Below are 14,824 nucleotides of genomic sequence, written 5' to 3'. Positions count from 1 at the left end.
CGACAGAATTAGTGTCCTAATTTCTGTCCCCGTAGCTGTTAAGGCAACTCAGAGAGGGGACGGCTTGTCCCTGGACCATCAGGCCTCGAATTCCCTCCCTGCCCCCTCCTCTTTTTCCCACCCTGCACCCCTCTGTCCTCTACCAGTGGCCCCTGACACCTCCCTGTCCTTCCCTCCTCCACCATCCTCTCCCCTCCCTGGTTGCTCAGAGCCAGGTTGACCCAACCTGAGACCTCTGAGAGGTTGTGCTGTCCAGCAGGGCACCCACTGGCCCAGGGAGGCTGTGGAGCACCTGTCCATGCGTGCTCAGTGGCTTGAATCATGTCCAACTCTTTGCAACCCCATGGACTGTAGCCTGCCAGGCTGCTCAGTCCATGGGATTCTCCAGGCAAGAATACTGGAGTGGGTTACCATGCCCTCCTCTAGGTATCATTCCAACCCAGGGATCGAACCCACATCTCTTACATCTCCTGCATTAGCAAGCAGGTTCTTTACCACTGGCGCCTCTTGGGAAGCCCCGTGGAGCACCTGAATTGTGGCTAAATCTGATGAGCTGTAATATATAACTCGATATTGTAGCTCAAGGTGTTGGTAGAAAAAAGGACTGTAATATGTCTTGTTAACAGGTTTGTTGTTTTTTTTTTATATTGATTACATGTTGAGGGGCTTCCCTGGTGGCTCAGATGGTAAAGAATTTGCCTGTAATGCAAGAGAACAGAGTTCAGTCCCTGGGTTGGGAAGATCCCCTGGAGAAGGGAATGGCAACCATTACTCTTGCCTGGAGAATCTCATGGACAGAGGAGCCTGGCGGGCTACAGTCCATGAAGTCTCAAAGAGTCAGACACACAACTGAGTGACTAACACTACATGTTGCAGTGAAAAAAATTTTTAACTTACTTTTAATTGGAGGATAAGTGTTCCACAGTGTTGTGCTGGTTTCTGCTGTACAGCAACATGAATCAGCCATAGGTATACATATATCCCCTCCCTCTTGAGCCTCCTTCCAACGCCCCCATCCCACCTCCCACAGAGCACCGAATTGAGCTCTCTGTGTTATAAAGCAACTTCCCATTAGCTATCTATATTACATATTGAAATGAAAATTTTTAGAATGCTTTTAGTACCGTATTTTATGAAAACTAGTATTACTTGTTATTTTTCATGTTTTCGGTGTGGCTGTTAGAGAATATAAACTTGTGTTGGGTGCCCTCCTTATGTACTGTGGATGGTGGTGTGCACAGCATTTCACACACACAGCATTGAATCCGCAGCACAGTCCATGAGGCAGGTGGTGTTTGCTCCATTTTATGGTTAAATTCTTGCTCAGAGTCTGTCCCCATCCAGCTCTACCAGTGTCCGGCAGTGAGGCCGAGCGGGGTGTGAGGCCGGAGACCTTCCTGCCTCCAGGCCTTTGCTTTGTCCCCAGTGCAGACGTGGCAGCCAGGGGACCTCACCCTCCTGAGAAAGGCAGCTGCCCTACGCTGAGCTCTGTTCCACCACAGTGTCCCACCGTCTGTCTCCTATCATAGATGCCTTCTCCCTCTGTGACGGCAGTCTCCCCTTCCAGATGGGCCCTCATCCCCTGCTTAGGGCAGGACTCTCTGCTGACCTGGACTGCCCCCCACTGCCCTGGGTGCCAGCGAAGCCCAATGCTCCATGCTGGTGTGGCTTGTTTCTCTGCTGCTGGGAAGCAGGTCAGGGGTGCAGAGCAGCAGGTTTAGCAGCAGGGGGAGCTCCTCAGGTTCCCACCCTGAAGTCTAGGCCTGACTTGAGGGTTCTCTGCCTTTGTGAAAGCCCGTTCCAACTCTGTCTCTGTAACTTTCCCCCAACCTAGGCCTGAAGCTGTTCTTCAGTGACTTTGCAGCTATCTTTTCCTTGTGACTTCTGTGATTCGCTCCTGAGGCAGTTGGGCCTCACATGAAATGAGATCCTTGTGGCCAGAGAATAGGCCTGGGTCTCTCCAGATGCCTTGTATGAAATGCTGCCAGTAACCAAGAAGGGACAGGGGATCTCAGTCAACACCCTGCTGGATGCCTTGGAAATGCTGGGGCAAAGATTGACAAAAGAGACAATTCAAGAGCGCCTGCTGAACTTAGGAAAGTATTAACATGTTTATGAAGAAAGTGAGGCAGGCTCTGTTGTGCCCTGAGTGTTTGAGTACCTCAATCTTTCAGTTCAGGACACTTCTTTATCCTAATAGACTTCTACTTTTTATTTGTATTTGTTTGAAATTTGTCATTCATGTTAGTATGTATGCATTCAATGATGTAACTTATAATGAAAGTGTTCGTCACTGAGTCATGTCCAGCTCTTTGCGACCCCATGGACTGTAGCCCACCAGGCTCCTCTGTCCTTGGGGTTTCTCCAGGCAAGAATGCTGGAGTGGGTTGCCGTTTCCTTCTCCAGGGGATCTTCCCTACCCAGGGATGGAACCTGGGTCTCCTGCACTGTAGGCAGTGCTTGTAATATACATCATTAAAGTGCAAACATCTTGTATGTCTTTGTACTTTTATGTTTGTGCATATATTTCTATGTGTAGAAAAATGTTTTGGAAACATAATTTCTAGGTTGTTTATGTGGGCTACCTGGTTGTGTGCTGGCAATCCAAAGCAATTAGAAATACAAACGGAGGGCATTCCCTGGCTGTTCAGTGGTTAGGAGTCTGCGCTGAGAGCCCTGAGTTCAATCCCTGGTCAGGAAGTAAGATCCCACAAGCCATGAGGCAAAAGCAAACCAAGAAACAAAAACCTACAAAACAACAACAACAACAACAATAAAGGAGAGCAAGCCCCCTGCTGGGGGAATTTGACCCCGTTGGGATTGCCTGGCGGCTTCTATAGGGTCCAGGCTTTCAACATATCAACTTTATAGTTGTGTGAATATTTGTATTTTTTATAGGGAGATGTTAACAAGTGAGCAGAGGGAGGAGGAGTGGCACACCCATGCAGCACTGTGTCTGGTGTCCATGAACTGGGCTGTTATTCCCCAGGCTTCCTCCTGCTCATCTGGGAGGTTAGGGTGGGATGTGGGTTAGATATGAGTGTCATAGTTTCTGTGTCACGTCTGGTCTTATCAGTGACCTTCATTCCATCTGGGCTCAAGGAAGAAAGGACAGGGATCTGCCATGGTTTCTGGGAGGAAGAATGGACGGGCTCCTGGGTTATGTTCAGTGTTGGCTTGCTCAGCACTAGATGGGCCCCCCTTGATACTGGTGCTCTGAGCTCAGAATTGCCTTTTTGTGTTTGAATTGGCTAATTAAGGATCTCAGCCCCTCTATAAGTTTTGATCTTCTGCAGAAAAGACACAGAAATGCTGATTCTTAAATACTGTGAGAACTCACATAAAATGCCTGCTATATTAGGGTTTTGTCTTTTTTTTTTTTATTCCTGCTAAACCTTTCTCCATAGTATTCCAATCACCGCAGGATAATTTAATGGCAGAAGCAATTCTCGGGGTGGGGGGTGTTGGTCTAGTCCATCTCAAGGCTTGTACGTTGTCTTTCCTAAGGTTGATGTGGCTGGTGTGGTCAAAACTGGAATTGCCTAAAATTTAGGTACAAATGGATACAGTATGTGGAGTTCACTTGTGTTTTTAGAAGGGCCGACCCCTGTGGTCTTGGTGCTACATCCCTCTGGCCCTGATGTCCCTCCCTTTCCTGGAAGTCAGGTGTTTCCTGTCTTTGCTGTTCCTTCTGTGCAGGACACTCTGCCTTCATCTCCAGAAGGAGATAGAAATGAATTCTTGGGACTTCCCTGGTTGTCCAGTGGTTAAGACTCTGCACTCGCAATGCAAGGAGCCTGGGTTCAATCTCTGGTTGGGGAACTGAGATCCCACATACCACAACTAAGCATGTGCTCTGCAACTACTGAGCCCATGTGCTGTAGAGCCTGCACATCACAACTAGAGAAGCCTGTGTGCTGCAATGAAGAGTCTGCATGGCTAAAATAAATAAGATAAACTTATTCACTTGAAACTGACACCTATATATTACAAAAAGCATATGCATTTGTAAAACAGTTTAAAAAAATAAATGGTCAGTCAAGTGTCAGGTCACTTGTCCCTTTCTCAGAAGACTTCCTTGAGTGCCCATCTAAAGTATCAGCCTTGTCAGTATTTGTCATGTATATTCATTTGTATATGTGTTTATTGTGTGTTTTACTAATGAGAACCTTCAAGAAACGTGAAACTTGAATCCTTTGTTGCTTTCCTGTGGGTGCTTAGTTGCTCAGTCGTGTCCGACTCTGCGACCCCGTGGACTAGAGCCCACCAGACTCCTCTGTCCATGGGATTCTTCAGGCAAGAATACTGGAGTGAGTTGCGATTTGCTACTCCAGGGGATCTTCCCGATCCAGGGATCCAACCCATGTGCCCTGTGTCTCCTGCATTGCAGGCGAGTTCTTTGCCTGCTGAGCCATCCGGGAAGCATTATTGCTTTAGGCCAATGCAAATGTGACAATTTAAAGTTTTACTTGAGACTGGATGCCTGTTCAGGTTTCTCCTCAGTAATGAATTTGTGACCAAATTAAATATGCAATGTCATATACAAATTTTATAATTTTATGTAAATGTGAAATTTTATGATTTTGAACCAAATTGAATATTCAATGTTATATACAATATTTGCAATTTTCTATAAATATGCACTTTAAAGAATTTGTGGCCAAATTAAATATGCAATGTTATATAAACATTTTATAATTTTATATAAATAAGCAATTTGATGAATTTGTGACCAAATTAAATGGCAGTTACATAAAAATTTTGCAATTTAATGTAAATATGCAATTTTATAACTTTGTGACCAAATTAAATATGTAATTTTATATAAAAAGAGGTGTGTGTGTGTGTTTTTTCCCTATCCTCTGGTTCTCTAGAGCAGTTCTGAGTGAAGGGTACAAGGGTGTGTGTTCTTGCTGTGTGACCCACTCCTTCCTTCTCCCCTTTATGCCTCAGGCTCATCCTGCATGGGTGTGCCTCCTGCTCTGACTCAAGATTTCCGGGTTCCAGATTCCTGGGGGACTGGAATTCAGCCCCTCCTCCCTGCTCTTCCCCTGGGAGAGAGGCTCCAGCCTGGCTGGGCTCCTGCACAGCCTCCCCTCTGTGGTGTCTCTGAGTCCTATCTGGGCCTGCTGGGCTCCCTGGAGGTGCAGACTGGCTCTGACAAGAGCTGTTGGGAAGGGTTGGTGGGGCCCTGCTTGCTGGGGTTCTTCTGTGGCCCCTCACTTGTGAGCCTCCTGCCACTCCGGGGCCACATTCCTCTTCTGTCCCTGCTGTCCTTTCTGCATTCTCATCACAGTGGGTCTGGTGGCTCAGCCCTGCAACCTCATGGAGACCCAATTGCCTTCCCCTGGACCTTGGGGCCTTAGGGTAGATCCCCCACCCACCTAGGTTTCCTGGGGGAGCCCCGTGGTCCCACCCCTGTCCCCTTCCCCAGAGCAAAGGTGCTAGTGCAGAGCTGTACACCCCCTTGACTGCCCCCACTCCTGCCTGTGAACGATTACATATTACATCAAGATTGGGAAGAAAAGTATTTTAGATCACAAATCAGGAGAAAGAGGTGAATTTATAATTACTTTAAAATAAATTCTTGAAAAGCAGTGTTGCCTGTGTGAGACCCCTATATCAAATCATCTAAGTTGTCCTTGAATGGATAAGACTGACTGGGCCTCCATTTGTTTTCGTGTCTGTTAACGCTTTATGAGAAGCTGAGGATGTTAGGGGCAATATTACATAATCAATAGGCTTGAGCTTCCCTGGTGGCTTACAGGATAAAGACACATATGGGATGCATCTGAGCAGTTTTGCAGGATAGGTAAGAGCATGTATTAGTGGAAACTCCCCTAAAACTTAGTGTTTTAAAACTACAGCCTTATTCTTGTTGTTCAGTCACTCAGTCATGTCCGACTCTTTGTGACCCCATGGACTGAAGCATGCCAGACTTCCCTGTCCTTCATCATCTCGCAGAGTTTGCTCTAACTCATGTCCACTGAGTCGGTGATGCCATCCAACCATCTCATCCTCTGTCGACCACTTCTTTCCATGCCTTCAATCTTTCCCAGCATCAGAGTCTTTTCAAGTCAGTCGGCTCTTCCCATCAGGTGGCCAAAGTATTGGAGCTTCAGCTTCAGTATCAGTCCTTCCAATGAATATTCAGGGTTGATTTCCTTCAAGATTGACTGGTTTGATCTCCTTGCTGTCCAAGGGACTCTCATGAGACTTCTCCAACACCACGGTTAAAAAGCATCAGTTCTTCGGTGCTCAGCCTTCTTTATGGTCCTATTCTCAAAGAGCCTCTTGATGAAAGTGAAAGAGGAGAGTAAAAAAGTTGGCTTAAAACTCAACATTCAGAAAACTAAGATCATGGTCCCGTCTAAGATTTCGTCCCATCACTTCATGGGAAATAGATGAGGAAACAGTGGAAACAGTGTCAGACTTTATTTTTTTGGGCTCCAAAATCACCGCTGATGGTGACTGCAGCCATGAAATTAAAAGACGCTTACTCCTTGGAAGGAAGGTTATGACCAACCTAGATAGCATATTTAAAAGCAGAGACATTACTCTGCCAACAAAGGTCCGTCTAATCAAGGCTATGGTTTTTCCAGTGGTCATGTATGGATGTGAGAGTTGGACGGTAAAGAAAGCTGAGTGCTGAAGAATTGATGCTTTTGAACTGTGGTGTTGGAGAAGACTCTTGAGAGTCCCTTGGACTGCAAGAAGATACAACCAGTCCATCCTGAAGGAGATCAGTCCTGGTTGTTCATTGGAAGGACTGATGTTGAAGCTGAAACTCCAATACTTTGGCCACCTCATGCGAAGAGTTGGCTCATTGGAAAAGACCCTAATGCTGGGAAGGATTGGGGGCAGGAGAAAAAGGGGACGACAGAGGATGAGAGGTTGGATGGCATCACTGACTCGATGGACGTGGGTTTGGGTAAACTCCTGGAGTTGGTGATGGACAGGGAGGCCTGGCGTGCTGAGATTCATGGGGTTGCAAAGAGTCGGACACGACTGAGTGACTGAACTGAACTGAACTGAACTTCACATCCGTACATGACTACTGGAAATACTATAGCGTTGACCAGACGGATCTTTGTCAGCAAAGTGATGTCTCTGTTTTCTAATACAGTGTCTAGGTTTGTCACATCCTTTATTACATCACCATTTCTAATGGTTCAGTGTAGTTTGGTTCTCTGATAGAGTCTCACCAGATTGGGGCTGTGGTCCCTTCAAAGGACTTGTTTCCAAGCTTACACATGAGGTGGGGGCTGGATTCAGTTCTTGGGGGCAGTTGGCAGGAGGCTATCCTTTGTCCTTGTGATGTGGGCTTCTCGTTATTGTTTAGTCACCCAGTCATGTCAGACTCTTTGTAACCCCATGGACTGTAGCCTACCAGGCTCCTATGTCTGTGGAATTCTCCAGGCAAGAATACTGGAGTGGGTTGCCATGCCTTCCTCCAGGGGATCTTTCCGACTCAGGCATTGAACTGGCATCTCTTAGGTCTCCAGCAATGGCAAGCGGGTTCTTTAGCCCAATGCCACCAGGGAAGCCCGGGCCTCTCCACAGGGCTGCACAAAACATGGCAGCTTGTTTCATCAGAGCAAGTGAGCGACCTGAGGGGGGAAGTCACCATCCTTTTACCCTGATCTTGAGACATCCCACTGCTTCTGTTGATCCATATCTCAGTCTTTTGTCTGAAACTCTGACAGGTCTGAGATCCTACTTGCGAGTTAATGAGTTACCTTGCCACAGTTATTTATGTGAGTCTTCATGAGTGTGCACGTATACCTGGGTAGCATGTATATATCAGTATACAAGTGTATATGTATGTATACAAACATACATGCTAGCCAACAGTACACACACCATCCCACTGCGAGATCTCTGGATCAAGGATCAGACTGTCTCGTTGCCGAGTAAACTTATCCCTGGTTCCCCATGGGGGGAGAGAGTAGAGGCACATGTACCTGTGTGTGCAGGGGGGTTTATGCATAAATTCCAGGTTATGAAACTCAGAGCTTAAACAGATGGCTGACACATCTACTCCTGCTCTCCTCAGTAAGAAAGATCCTGTATTTTCTTCTGGAATAGAAACAAAGTCTCTTTTGAAGGAAAGAAGCCTAGAATGTGAGCACATGGCCCTGATGGGCAGGGGACAACCTCTAGTTCCTACAGGGCAGTAGCCAACCTCTCCCTTCTAAGGCGTGTCAACCATTTGCGCTTGCTGCATGCTAAGTCGCTTCAGTCATGTCTAACTCTTTGCAACCTTATGGACCTTAGCCCACCAGGCTTCTCTGTTCATGGGATTTGCCAGGCAAGAATACTGGAGTGGGCTGCCATGCTCTCTTCCAGAGATCTTCTTGACCCAGAGATCAAACCAGCATCTCTTAGGTCTCCTGCATTGACAGGCAGGGTTCTTTACCACTAGCACCACCTGGGAAGTCCTATTAACCATTCAAACAGCCTTTAAGCAAAGTTGCCCACAATCTTTACTCCAAAAACTTAAACTTTAAGCAAATCTGGAAAATGTCATGTCCATTTTATAAACTGAAAAAATAGGATGAAAGGCCAGAAATTTGTCCCCAGTAGTAAAGATAAGCAGGGTGCACACAGTCTCTCTGCCTGGATGTTAAACATTTACTCTATGGAATTTCATTAAATACATATAAACTTTTAAAGATTTTTTGACATCCCTAAATATTTTGAGCTGGACAAATAGAAAATACAAAACTCAGTCTTTGAAATAGATTTCCACAAAAAACATGAAGTGACTTTTCACCCATCCCTTTCCTGGGTCCTGAGTCATCTTTGCCTGTTTTTCTTGACTCCTCAGACTCAGGTTTTACCATGTCTCAGCACTTGACTTCTCAACTCTTCCTTTGGTTTGTCTTTTCTGTCTCCTTGGGCACACCTCATGCTCTCCCTGCTGAATCACAGCAAAAGGTCTCTTGCTTTGACAGCCGTCTCTGTCTTCCATTTATACTACAATCCCATAGGAGTCTGGAATCTTCTTGATTCAAACCACTTCCCAGGATTTCCACCCCTCCCTCCCTGGAGAGTGTCCAGACAACGTCTTATTAAGTGCTTAGCTTTCGCTCCATTCTCTGAGTTGCTGAAATCATTTCTACACTAATGACCATTTTAGTCTACCTATTAGCCTTGTTAAATAATCATGGATTATAGAGACATTTGGGCTTCCCCGGTGGCTCAGATGGTGAGGAATCTGCCTGCAATGCAGGAGACCTGGGTTCAATCCCTGGGTTGAGAAGATCCCCTGGAAAAGGGAATGGCAACCCATTCCAATATTCTTGTCTGGAGAATCCCATGGACAGAGGAGCCTGGCAAGCTACAGTTCATGGGTTGCAAAGAGTCGGACACGACTGAGTGACTAACACACATATAGACATTTATGTGCCAAAATGTTTTTGTAGTATTATTCAAATGTCAAAAACTTCAAAATAATTAAAATGTTCCCAATGGGATTCTGGTTAAGTTACTGGTGTTAGACCCATACAATATGTTAGGGAGTTATCAAAAGTAACATTGTAGCAAAATAATTAATGAAATGAAAAAATGTTTTTAAAAAAGTGTTTAAAAATGTTAAGAGGAATAAACAAGATCATTAATAATATTTACCTGTGGTGGTTTTAAGGCAGGTGCATAAATTCTTTGATCTTTTTCTTTCAAGATATATAGCTGAACATGGAGTGCAATTAGCAACTCATCTGTAATCATTAGGACGTGGCAGAGGCGGCTATACGTGACTAGGTGCTAGAACTGGGATCTCTCCTCCGGATCGAAGGGCCAGCAACAAGCCATCACAGCAAACATTTCCTCAGGACAATGCGGGAACCACCTTTTAGGGCCCGCAGCCATGTCAAAGGGGTCCATGTCCGTGTAGGGCGTTTGGCCGAGTCAAGAGCTAGCTCCCACAGCATCACTCTGAAGGCCCACAGGTCACTGGCACTGGAGAACTCATTATTAACCAGACTTCCAAGGGCTGTCCACCGAACCCGCCTATTTCCATTGTCCCCTAGGCAATGATAGTTCATGGGGAACAAGTCTCTGGAGACGGCAGTCTGTGATCTTAACTTGAAGTGTTTCCTCAGTGATACAGTTCCTAGCAGCCCCATCTTGGTGGATGACTTCCCTTCTGGCCAGATAGCTCATTCCCCAGGCAATCTGAACAGTCATGTGAACCAAGTCTTGTTGAGAAACTGCCTGTGGATTACGGGCCTCTACTAATTGGCGCTGCCGTAAAAACAATCTAAGATTCCCCCAATTCATGTAAGGCAATAGCCCCGTGGGATTTTCTCCTTCTATACACACCCTGGTGATAGGAAGAAGATTTCCATGATGAAGACCTCGTAGCTTACAACTCTCAGTGAGCATCATTGTCACCTGAATTTCAGGAGCTTGATCTTTAACTGTTTTTACAAATACTTGGTTTTCTTTATTTGGATCTTTTTCTTTTTTTCCTTTAGCCACAGACTTTATTGTTTGAATGTTTGCAACTATTATTTTATACACTTTTAATTTTTTCCAAAACTCTATGCTCCATATTGCTAGGTCACTTCACTCTCCATTTTATTCTACATTTCCATCAAGCAGTGTTTCCCCAAATCACAATCTGCCTGATTGTGTGTTGTTGTTCAGTTGCTAAGCTGTGTCTGACTCCTTGTGATGCCATCGACTGTAGGCCACCAGGCTCCTCTGTCCATGAGATTTCCCAGGCAAGAATACTGGAGTGGGTTGCCATCTCCTTCTCCATATTTGGATCTTTTTCATCTACTAAAATCCCATGGAAAATATGCTCAAAATTACCTTACTGAAGTTCATCTTTTAGAGTTCTCCTCTCCCTGGATATTGCAATATCCTTCACCTTAGCTTTGGCCTCCAAAAGAGTGACACTTCTCAGGTCATTCTTCTGTCTTCTTTGAAGACAGAACTCTGCTTGAGTGAAAATAAAAACAAAAAACCAAACCCCATTGCTATGTCAGATAAGATATCATCAACATAGTTCAGAAGCGACAATGCAAAACAATGCTTTAAACAAAACAATGCTTATTATGCAATCTGAGACAAAGTGCACTCAGGAGGGAGCCTGATCACACTCTAGAAGAAAATGCACTCGGGAGTGAGTCTGGAATCAGAAGCAGCTTTGGTATTTGTTGGACTGTGATCCTCAGCCATTTTTGCCAAAACACGCAGAATGGATGGGTCTGATGCCCTGTGTGCTAGGCTGCAGACCCAATTTCTTAACACAGGGCAGATCACCTGGGCCAACCACCCCTGTACTCAGTGGGCAGAGCTGAGTCACTCTCCTGTCCTCATGGGGCTAGCGGGAGGGACTGACTGAAGACAAACTTCAAAGGGGTGTGATGCAGAAGGGTGCCAATTTTATTGATTGCAGCCCCATCCACTTCTTCTTCCATCTTCCTGGCTTCCTCCAATTCTCCTGGATTTAACACAAATTAACCTCAACTTCGGCCCCTTACCTAGATTTCTCAAGAATTTGATCTGGCTATAAATAGGAGGAGGAAAAAAATAAATAAGTCAAAAAACCTTTTTGCTTTGCTCAAAGACTCTACACAACCATCCTGCTTTTAAAAAATCTTATTCCCTTTCATTTCCTTTTATAATAGTTGAAAATAACATGAGGTGCTTTGGCCGAAAGTCAAGCTTGCTCTAGACCTGTGACTACCCTTTAAAGCCACAATCACACAAAGGCTCTGAAGAGCTCTACCTTCTCACCCCACTGCACAAACCCCAGTTCCTAGCTAGAGACCTAGGCCAGGATGCATTTCTTGGTCAGCCTGCTCAAGATGGATGCTTATGTAACTCTTACCTTCTTCTAAGCAAAAGCAGGAAATCTAGAAATTAGTTTTCTTTAAAATAAAGCAAGGCACGTTCAGGAGGTGGTTAAAATGGCAATAATTTCATACTAATTATTTTTCTAGATCATTTGAGGTGCTGGAGAAGACTCATGAGAGTCCTTTGGATGACAAGGATTTTGGCCAACTGATGGGACGAGCTGACTCACTGGAAAAGACCCTGATGCTGGGAAAGATTGAGGGCAAGAGGAGAAGGGAGTGACAGAGAAGGAGATGGTTGGATGGCATCACCGACTCAGTGGACATGAGTTTGAGCAGACTCTGGGAGATAGTGAAGGATAGGGAAGCCTGGCATGCTGTGGTGCATGGGGTCACAGAGTCAGACACAACTGAGTGACTGAACAACAACAAATGAGGATTAAAGTCATGTATATTGAATGCTCAGTGTATGGGACCATTGAATAAATTCACTCGGTTACTGTTGAATCACTGTGATTACTGTAAATGTAGAAACTGGCTGGAATTCCCCTTTCAAAAAAAAAAATTTGTTTTTAGGACTTCGATGTTGGGCCTGTGGTTAAGCATCCACCTGCCAATGCAGGGGACACAGGTTCCATCCTTGATTCAGGGATATCCCATATGCCATGGGGCAACTAAGCCTGTGTGCCACAACTACTGAAGCCCACATGCCCTGCAGCCCATGCTCCAAAACAAGAGAGTCCACATCAATGAGAAGCCCATGCATTGCAATTAGAGAAAGCCTGAGCATAGCAATAAGATCCAGTGCAGCCAAAAATAAATAAGTGAAATTTTTTTTTTTAAAAAAAAAGATTGGTTCATGTCTAAAAAAAATTAGCATTGTTCAAGGTAATGCTTGCTTACAAACATTTGGTTTGTTGGGAGAAATAATTACATTAAATTATATCATATTAAAAAGGCCTCTCTTATAAACAGGGTCAAACATTGTATATTTTAAAATAGTATTTATCATGTTTTGTTAGATATATTTGCTGCAGAAGATTAAAATGATACATATATATAAAAACCTCACTGTTTTTCCATCATCTAGATATAGCACTCTCAGCGTATTAGTGCATTTAAAAATTTTTTTCTTTCTTTATTTTTGGCTGCACTGGGTCTTGGTTGCTTTGCATGGGCTTTCTCTAGTTGTGATGAGCAGGGGCTACTCTTCATTGTGATGCATGAGTGATGGTTTCTCTTGTTGCAGAGCACAGGCTCTAGGTACAAAGGCTTCAGTAGGTGCAGCACATCGGCTTGGTAGTTGTTGTTTGTGGGCTCTAGAGCACAGGCTCAGTAACTGTGAATGTAGGCTTAGCTACCCTGAGGTATGTGAAATCTTCACAGACCATAGATCAAACCTGTGTCGCCTGCAGTGGCAGGAGAATTCTTACCCACTGCACCATTAGGGAAGTCCCTATGGATTTTTTTAGACACAGATGAATGGATAGGAGGGAGGGACAGAGGTGAGAGGGAAAGAGTGAGATTGGGTGACTTGATGGTATCTGGGTCCTTGTTGCATCATGGTCACTGTAATAGTTAGCTATTGCTGCCTAGACATCTCCTGAAAATGTTGAAGCTCAAAAATACAAGCATTCATAATCTAATTGCTTTTGTGGATTGGGAATGACTTAACTGGGTGGTTCTGGCTCAGTGTCTCGTGGGTTGTGGTCAAGTAGTCATTGGACTGTAGTCAGCTGAAAGACTGACTGGGGCTGGAGGGTCTATGCCCAGATGGCTCATCACAGGGCTACTGAAGAAACCTCCATTGCTTGTTGGCTCTTGGCAGGAGGACACAGTCATTTCCTGCAGGCGCTTGTCCAAAGGCTTGCTTGAATATCTTCATGTCAGGGCAGCTGGCCTCCCTGGAGAGAGTGATCCAAGAGAGAGAGGAAGGAGGAAGCCACAATGCCTTTTATGACTTAGTCCTTGCAGTCATATACTGCCACTTCTGTTGTATCCTATTCATGATAGGCAAGTTACAATTTTAGCTTATGCTCAGCTGGAACCATTTGAAGAGAGAAGGATCCCAAAATTTTAGACTTCTCAAAACCACAAAATATTTTCATCATCTCATGTATTCCTCCTGCCGTATTTTGATTATGCTTTGTATCATTAATTATCTTGCTACAACATTATGTTAATAACTCTCTGAGATTACATTCTATGGGTAAACTGTCATTTGCTCAACCGGAATTCTATAGGGATTCTTGCAATGTGCTTGATATTTTACATAACGCTTCAAGAAACATTTTTGTACATAAATGTTTTTATAATCTATGATGATTTCCTTTGGTTAATTGTTTAGACTAGTGGGATAGAGTAAAATGGTCATTGGTATGAGAAAGTTTGGTGACCCAGGGAAATGAAGCAAATACCACCTGACAAGACATTGCCTGAACATTCTCTTGGAGGCATGGGGAGGGTTTGAACTCCTGGGAAGTGACTTGACCTGGGCAGATTTCAGAGCTCCAACAGGATCATCAGAGTAAGTGAAGAAGAGGGACAACTGTCAAGAGAAAAGACTTTCCTGGAGAGCCCTAGAGCCTGTGCTCCACAACAAGAGAAGCCTGGTGGATACCCACACGCCACAGCTAGAGAGCAGCCCCCGCTCACTGCCACTAGAGAAAGCCTGCCTGTAGCAACTAATACCCAGCATAGGCAAAATAAACAAATAAATATTTTTAAAGCTAAAAAAGAAAAAGAAAGGCTTTCTTGCAGTGATTCAGCTAGGAGAGTGTGATACTGTGCTTTATATTAAGAAATCTGTGTTTGAGCTTCATCCCAGTTTCTGGCACAGAGCTCCTTAAAACCCTAAGTGATGAATTTCCTTAGTCATGAGAGCCATGCAGGTGACTTGTAGGGACTTCTCTGGTAGTCCAGTGGTTATGATTCCACTCCTCCAATGCAGGAGGTGAGGGTTCAGTCCTCAGTCAGGGAACTAAGATCCCACATGCCATGTGGTACCACCAAAA

The 14,824-nt window shown here is 44.7% G+C and overlaps 2 protein-coding genes, 1 long non-coding RNA gene and 1 pseudogene across 16 annotated transcripts in view; 2 read left to right on the top strand and 2 right to left on the bottom strand.

The window, feature by feature from the left end:
• Positions 1–4,831, top strand: part of LOC145506582 (liprin-alpha-1-like) — a 38,795-nt gene extending 33,964 nt beyond the window's left edge. For all 5 annotated transcript variants that reach the window (XM_081491576.1, XM_081491597.1, XM_081491571.1 and 2 more), the window contains exon 10: positions 1,835–4,831. The gene's annotated coding sequence lies outside the window, so the exon portion shown is untranslated. The remainder of the gene's footprint in view (positions 1–1,834) is intronic.
• Positions 1–14,824, bottom strand: part of LOC145506495 (N(6)-adenosine-methyltransferase non-catalytic subunit METTL14-like) — an 87,795-nt gene that overhangs the window by 55,025 nt on the left and 17,946 nt on the right. For 2 of the 9 annotated variants that reach the window (XR_014053986.1, XM_081491355.1), the window contains one exon: positions 10,462–13,714. The exons of 2 other annotated variants lie outside the window; for them this stretch is intronic. Coding sequence is in view for 1 of the 7 variants with exons in the window: in XM_081491355.1 (XP_081347481.1) it covers positions 13,692–13,714 (23 nt within the window). In the remaining 6 variants the exon portion in view is untranslated. Of the gene's footprint in view, positions 1–3,363; positions 3,543–8,616; positions 8,924–9,403; positions 10,328–10,461; positions 13,715–14,824 lie in introns of those variants that run through there. 5 more of the 9 variants (XR_014053995.1, XR_014053989.1, XR_014053996.1 and 2 more) reach the window with 5 other exon arrangements.
• Positions 7,392–12,269, top strand: LOC145507016 (uncharacterized). Its single transcript, XR_014054504.1, has 2 exons — positions 7,392–7,601; positions 11,958–12,269. It is a non-coding gene; the product is annotated as an uncharacterized LOC145507016 (long non-coding RNA).
• On the bottom strand, positions 9,572–11,432 carry LOC145538893 (tyrosine-protein kinase RYK pseudogene; annotated as a pseudogene). The gene is made up of 3 exons (XR_014077314.1): positions 11,365–11,432; positions 10,741–10,988; positions 9,572–10,448 (listed from the first exon to the last, which is right to left on the bottom strand). The product of XR_014077314.1 is annotated as a tyrosine-protein kinase RYK pseudogene (transcript).

The sequence above is a fragment of the Giraffa tippelskirchi genome, chromosome 1 (assembly GCF_054371585.1).
Source record: "Giraffa tippelskirchi isolate mGirTip1 chromosome 1, T2T-mGirTip1v1.2.pri, whole genome shotgun sequence".
NCBI classification, from domain to species: Eukaryota; Metazoa; Chordata; class Mammalia; order Artiodactyla; family Giraffidae; genus Giraffa; species Giraffa tippelskirchi.
This window is presented reverse-complemented; position numbering and strand designations above follow the sequence as displayed.